This window comes from Littorina saxatilis, linkage group LG8 (assembly GCF_037325665.1).
Source record: "Littorina saxatilis isolate snail1 linkage group LG8, US_GU_Lsax_2.0, whole genome shotgun sequence".
Classification (NCBI taxonomy): domain Eukaryota; kingdom Metazoa; phylum Mollusca; class Gastropoda; order Littorinimorpha; family Littorinidae; genus Littorina; species Littorina saxatilis.
Genome location: NC_090252.1, coordinates 73,688,021 through 73,695,132, shown reverse-complemented (window position 1 = coordinate 73,695,132; position 7,112 = coordinate 73,688,021). Strand labels below are relative to the sequence as shown.

Below are 7,112 nucleotides of genomic sequence, written 5' to 3'. Positions count from 1 at the left end.
AATTATTATCGATATTTACTCCCAAAACTTTGTGATCTCCTACTTCCGCTATTGCATCGTTGCCAATTAATAAGGAATGAGGATTATTCTTGATGTTTTGTCTTTTTTGCCTTGTTGTAATTAACATGTATTTGGTCTTTTGGGGGTGAAGACTCATGTGGTTATATTTCGTCCAATTAATGAGATCATCTACACTGTTCTGCAATGATAAATAAACTTTGTCTAATTTTTTATCAGAAGTGTGTATGGTCGTATCATCAGCAAATAGTTCACAATCATCATTAACACTAAAAGGAAGATCGTCATCAGTTGATACTGGTCTTGTGAGAGATGACATCAGTTGATACTGGTCTAGTGAGAGATGACATCAGTTGATACTGGTCTAGTGAGAGATGACATCAGTTGATACTGGTATAGTAAGAGATGACATCAGTTGATACTAGTTTACTGAGAGATGACATCAGTTGATACTGGTCTAGTGAGAGATGACAACAGTTGATACTAGTCTAGTGAGAGTTGACAGACATCAGTTGATACTAGTCTCGTGAGAGATGACAACAGTTGATACTGGTCTAGTAAGAGATGACATCAGTTGATACTAGTCTCGTGAGAGATGACTGACATCTGTTGAAATTGGTCTAATGAGAGATGACAACAGTTGATACTAGTCTAGTAAGAGATGACATCAGTTGATACTAGTCTAGTGAGAGTTGACAGACATCAGTTGATACTAGTCTCGTGAGAGATGACAACAGTTGATACTGGTCTAGTAAGAGATGACATCAGTTGATACTAGTCTCGTGAGAGATGACTGACATCTGTTGAAATTGGTCTAATGAGAGATGACAACAGTTGATACTAGTCTAGTGAGAGATGACATTAGTTGATACTGGTCTAGTGAGAGATGACTGACATCAGTTGATACTGGTCTAGTGAGAGATGACATCAGTTGATACTAGTCTAGTGAGAGATGACTGACATCAGTTGATACTGGTCTAGTGAGAGATGACAACAGTTGATACTAGTCTAGTGAGAGATGACATCAGTTGATACTAGTCTCGTGAGAGATGACTGACATCAGTTGATACTGGTCTAGTGAGAGATGACAACAGTTGATACTAGTCTAGTGAGAGATGACATCAGTTGATACTGGTCTAGTGAGAGATGACATCAGTTGATACTGGTCTAGTAAGAGATGACATCAGTTGATACTAGTCTAGTAAGAGATGACAGACATCAGTTGATACTAGTCTCGTGAGAGATGACTGACATCAGTTGATACTGGTCTAGTGAGAGATGACAACAGTTGATACTGGTCTAGTGAGAGATGACAACAGTTGATACTAGTCTAGTGAGAGATGACAACAGTTGATACTAGTCTAGTAAGAGATGACATCAGTTGATACTAGTCTAGTGAGAGATGACTGATATCAGTTGATACTGGTCTAGTGAGAGATGACAACAGTTGATACTAGTCTAGTGAGAGATGACATCAGTTGATATTGGTCAAGTAAGAGATGACAACAGTTGATACTGGTCTAGTGAGAGATGACATTAGTTGATACTGGTCTAGTGAGAGATGACTGACATCAGTTGATACTGGTCTAGTAAGAGATGACATCAGCTGATACTAGTGTAGTGAGAGTTGACAGACATCAGTTGATACTGGTCTAGTGAGAGATGACAACAGTTGATACTAGTCTAGTGAGAGATGACAACAGTTGATACTAGTCAAGTGAGAGATGACATCAGTTGATACTAGTCTAGTGAGAGATGACTGACATTATTTGATACTGGTCTAGTGAGAGATGACATCAGTTGATACTAGTCTAGTGAGAGATGACACCAGTTGATACTAGCCTAGTGAGAGATGACATCAGTTGATACTAGTCTCGTGAGAGATGAGAACAGTTGATACTAGTCTTGTGACAGATGACATCAGTTGATACTAGTCTCGTGAGAGATGACAACAGTTGATACTAGTCTCGTGAGAGATGACAACAGTTGATACTAGTCTAGTGAGAGATGACAACAGTTGATACTAGTCTAGTGAGAGATGACACCAGTTGATACTAGCCTAGTGAGAGATGACATCAGTTGATACTAGTCTCGTGAGAGATGACTGACATCAGTTGATACTGGTCTAGTGAGAGATGAGAACAGTTGATACTAGTCTTGTGACAGATGACATCAGTTGATACTAGTCTAGTGAGAGATGACAACAGTTGATACTAGTCTAGTGAGAAATGACATCAGTTGAAACTAGTCTATTGAGAGATGACAACAGTTGATACTGGTCTAGTGAGAGACGACAACAGTTGATACTGGTCTGAGAGAGACGACTGACATTATTTTTACCTGTTCAGGTGATCCACGTAAATCTCGTGACGACCTGGGGAGCCTGGCCTTACCGGACGTCTACATCATTCACCGCCCTCCGCCCCCTCCCGAGCCGCGAGCTTGACCTCTGTGCTATTTGACCTCTGTGCTATTTGACCTCTGTGCTATTTGACCTCTGTGCTATTTGACCTCTGTTCCATGTCTGCTACCTCGCGTGAAATAATGGTCAACAGAGGGTGTGATAAAGAGAAGAACAGGATCTGAATGCTGTGTAAATTATTAGCAGTTCCTCTCAACCCGCACGCTTTGACATTTTGACATTTCAAGGCAGGTTTTGGGTTTTGTGCTAGATATATTTGTTTCGAAATATCGACGTTGCAGTTCCGGAGCAAACGATCCAAATTTGTTTGCGGTGTATTCTCTTTTGCAAAACATATCGTGCGTGGACAGCAAGAAATGGATTTTTCAGAGTGGCTTGAACTTACTGCCGTTCTTAGCACGACAAAATACTCCAAAGTGTTTGATTGTAGCATTTGTTTCATTCTTGAAGCATTCTGTGTGTGTGTGTGTGTGTGTGTGTGTGTGTGTGTGTGTGTGTGTGTGTGTGTGTGTGTGTGTGTGTGTGATTTATTGAGTAAATGGTATGTGAATTAATATTTAACTTTTTATATATTTTAAGATGCTTTGTGTAAATCATTGTTTATATTTATGGATGTATTGTTTTTACTATTGTAAGTTGCTTAGAACAATAAATAATCATCATCATCACATCGCGATTTATAGAGCTTATTCAGAAAATGTATTATTAAATGAAGCGCAATGATGTTTAACCACAGGATAAGTTAATGTCGGCATCTTTTGATCAACAGCACTTTAATATTATTGTTTTATTGTACTCAGGTGGTATAAATAGCACTTTTGTTTTTGTTTGTTGTGAAATATCAACTGAACACTCCTTCAAAAGGCAAATCAAATGCTGTATCATTAACATCTTAATCTGGATTTAAAATCCCTCGTTAGCACCTTCAGGTAATGTAGAGCCAATAAATTCATTTCAATTAAATGAAAAAAAATCTGCTCAAATCGAATGTAGGAAAACAACCGCATGAATGCAGACACATGGATACAACATAGAGGTGTTTTATTTTAAAGCGCACTCGCTTTGTCCAATGAAATGCTTTAATTTGGTCATGTGACAAGTACTTACTCACAGGTATTATTTCAGTTATTGAGACATCACAGTGCGCTAAGAAATTTATAGAGCAAATCGAGAAAATGATTTATTGAACGAAACGTGTAATAGTTATTTTCAAGATTTACTCAAGGTGCTGACTTTCTTTTGTGCATTGTTGATGGTGAATGCATGTTAATTTATTTTTAATATACTTTCTTATGTGATAACCAATGTGCTATATTTTCTCAGGACAAAGAACAAATGTTTATTTTGAATGTTTTATGTATGTTATTATTACGGACACAAACGCTCAGCAATGTAATTTCTCTTTTAGAGATTAATAAAGTTATTGTATTGTATTGTATTGTATTGTATACGTCTCTTAGCGCACTGTGATTGTTTTTATAACGATATTGTCAGCAACTACAAGAGATTAGAACGTTTGACAAGGCACATTTTTCTGCGGGCGAATGGATAACTGTGGACCGGTCGAGTTAGATCTACTTTTGTGTGTGTGCCGGTGTAACACGAGAAAATTACTCCCACGAGATTTTTACTCCGGAGTAAACATTTCGTACGAACATTGTACTCCCTTTACGAAAAAAAACCTTCCCCATAACACGAGAAAATAACTTCCTACGACAGGTGTGTTCCGAGTCAACATTTCTGTTGAAAATGTTACTCCCCTGACGAATAAATAACGAATAAATTATTCCACCCTTACTCGAGCACTTTACTGCCCACACGCCAGGTGTACGCAACTTTGACTCCCCTGTCCCCTGTTAGTCTTGGTGGTGGAAGGGGTGGAGGGAAGGTAGCGCGACATTTGTTTGCGCGAGATCACATATTGGCATTATCCCTTCGCCCGCATCCCATTTTCGCGTACGAGATTTTTAGTGGAAGTAAAAATTTGGGGAGTCAAAATTTCGTGGACGGAGTAATTTTTTCGTACCTTGGGGAGTTCTTTTCTCGTACGAAAGGTGTACTCGGAGAAAGAATTTCGTACGAAATTTTTTACTCCGGTGTAAATTGTTCGTGAAGTAAAAATGTCGTGTTACACCGGCTTTGCCGTGACTTGCAAACTTCTCGCCACTGTTGCAAATTTCGGGGGTATTGACGGTTTAATCGCCGACCATCCATTTTACGATTTAATGACCCTCTGCACCGTTTTATTGATTAGCAACTAATAATATGAGTTACAGTTATGCTAAATTTGCCCGTTACATACAGTTTCACTTTAATATTCAGTTAATTATTGGTAGAAAAAGATATCCTAGAAGTTTTATGCTCCAAAAAAACGAACAACCCCCACGCAACTGAGTGACGTCCCTTGATGTCAAAGTGACACGATGTTTCGCTCATTCGCACAAAATAAAGCTGGCATGTTATTTCTTGTAATGTATCTGCATTCATCTGGGAGGTTGGTGCTATGATTGCATGGTTGGTGCTATGATTACATGGTTGGTGCTATGATTACATGGTAAGAATGTTTTGAAGCCTTCGCGTTTTCTATTTACATCGTTGTTGTCCTGAAATATACGAAAACAGTTCATTTCGATACTGAACTGACGCTGCATGTAGGAAGCACAGGCAATCGAATCAGTCGACTTCCAAATGCTGCATTGTCTAGCTCGAAATCTGTCAGAAAATAACACTTCTGCTTTTAGCTGCGGGGATTGTTAGGGTCAAACATCATTTCTATTTACATCGTCGTTGTGCTGAAATATGCTAAAATCGTTCATTTCAATACTGAACTGACGCTGTCGTCTGTTACATGTACGTAGGACAGGCAATCGAGGGAGCATGTCTATGTTCCCCCAGGTCTATGTTCCCCCAGGTCTATGTTCCCCCAGGTCTATGTTCCCCCATGTCTATGTTCCCCCAGGTCTATGTTCCCCCAGGTCTATGTTCCCCCAGGTCTATGTTCCCCCAGGTCTATGTTCCCCCAGGTCTATGTTCCTCCAGTCATACCATGTGTCATGTCATGTCATGCCATGTGTCATATATGTCAGGTCATGTGTCATGTCATATGTAATTTGACATGTCGACAATATTGGTAGTCAACTATGCTCTACAATTCTTGTTCGAGCAGCGCCAATGAGTAGTATCACCTCTGTTCTGGTGTTTATGAAAACGGAAGCTTCTGAAAATCAAAATATTTCCCCCCCTCTGTCACCTCTTACAAGACGCGCTTCATCCATTTTGAACAGAGAAATCTGCTTGCTTGCCGCTTGGCAATAAGTGGAAGTGCCTAGCTTCATATTGACTGTCTTGGGCTTCTAGCCCTTATAACCTGAATTTATCTATAATTAAGGCTCTCTATAATGTACTGGCAGAAAGAGTAGTCAGCTCCTTCCACTGAAAACCCAAGCTTTGTCAGTAGGCTAGCTACCAACAAACAGGCCAAGAGAGAGGCTGAATAAAAGAATAGATCCGTTGTGTATTGCAACGGAATGCAGTAACTTCTGTAGGCGCCCTGTAGGCCTACCGCTTTTTGGCTTTTTGGGAAATGACGGGCAGTTTGGAGACATTGGAGGATGGTCAGTTTGGAGGATAAAGCTGAATGATGATAAGACTGAAGTCTTACTGTGCAAAAAGAAGAACACTACATTTCCCTCTCCCCAACCTGTTTCTGTTCAAATAGGCAACACCGACATTCTTTTCTCACCATCAGCTAGAAACCTTGGATTCACCCTTTCATCTGACATGACCCTTAACAACATATAATCTTTAGTCTGTAGAGCAGCTTATTTTGAGCTTCGTAAGATCAGCACCATTCGCCACACACTCTCCTCTCAAACAACTAACACTCTTGGCCCGTCTGCATGAGGAGGAAGTCAGTAACACTGGAAGTAGAGGCCTCTTTCGGAAGTGGGAACTCCCGAAGTTTAACTTTCCAACTGTTCACTATGCATGAACGCCGGAGTGGTGACTTCGAGAGTATTCCACGGTCAAGGTCGCGAAAATTGGGGGAATCCTAACTAGTACGCATGCGTTTGTTAACGGTAAGCTTGCCACCAGAAGAAACAAATCTCATCGCGAGTTCAAAAAGGCGAACGTTGAGCGCGCTGTAGTAGGCCTACTAACAGCGTTATTGCTGTTGTTTTCTGAATGGTTAAACGAAAGGGTCGGTTTAAACCTGTGATGATTGTCTTGGAATCGAATGACTGCCTATGACAAATGACTTTGTTGGCTTGAATGTCAGGAGAAGAGTAAATGATTATGTTGAACTTCTTTTTTTAATTTTTTTTTATCTCAGCTGCTTGATTCAACTTTTTTTGTGTGTTGTTGTTGTTGTTGCGGGGAGTATCCCTCTTTATTGGTCTTTTTTTCTTTTCTTTTTTTCTGCTTTTTATATTAATTTTCTACTTTAAATGTACCTATATCGTTAACAATACTATTTCTAAATGTATTTTAAACACGCCCAAAAAACTTCCTTTACGGTAATTTTTAATAATCATATTATATTTACAAATCACTTTATCCTCAACGCATTTCCAAGTGAACATAGTTTTAGGGCACAAAAAAAAAAGAAAAAAAAAGTATAATCAATTTCGTTCTCACAATAAGTACAACAATTACTGTATGTTGAACTTGT

General features: G+C 39.4%; 1 protein-coding gene across 6 annotated transcripts in view; it reads left to right on the top strand.

Moving 5' to 3' along the window:
- The window catches only part of LOC138974321 (uncharacterized), a 17,590-nt gene extending 10,842 nt beyond the window's left edge, over positions 1 to 6,748 (top strand). For 5 of the 6 annotated variants that reach the window (XM_070347035.1, XM_070347038.1, XM_070347033.1 and 2 more), the window contains exon 5: positions 2,367 to 6,748. In XM_070347035.1, coding sequence (XP_070203136.1) covers positions 2,367 to 2,464 — 98 coding nt within the window. In that variant the 3' untranslated portion in view covers positions 2,465 to 6,748. The remainder of the gene's footprint in view (positions 1 to 2,366) is intronic. The other variant, XM_070347034.1, reaches the window with a different exon arrangement.
- Positions 6,749 to 7,112: the final 364 nt, after the last annotated feature.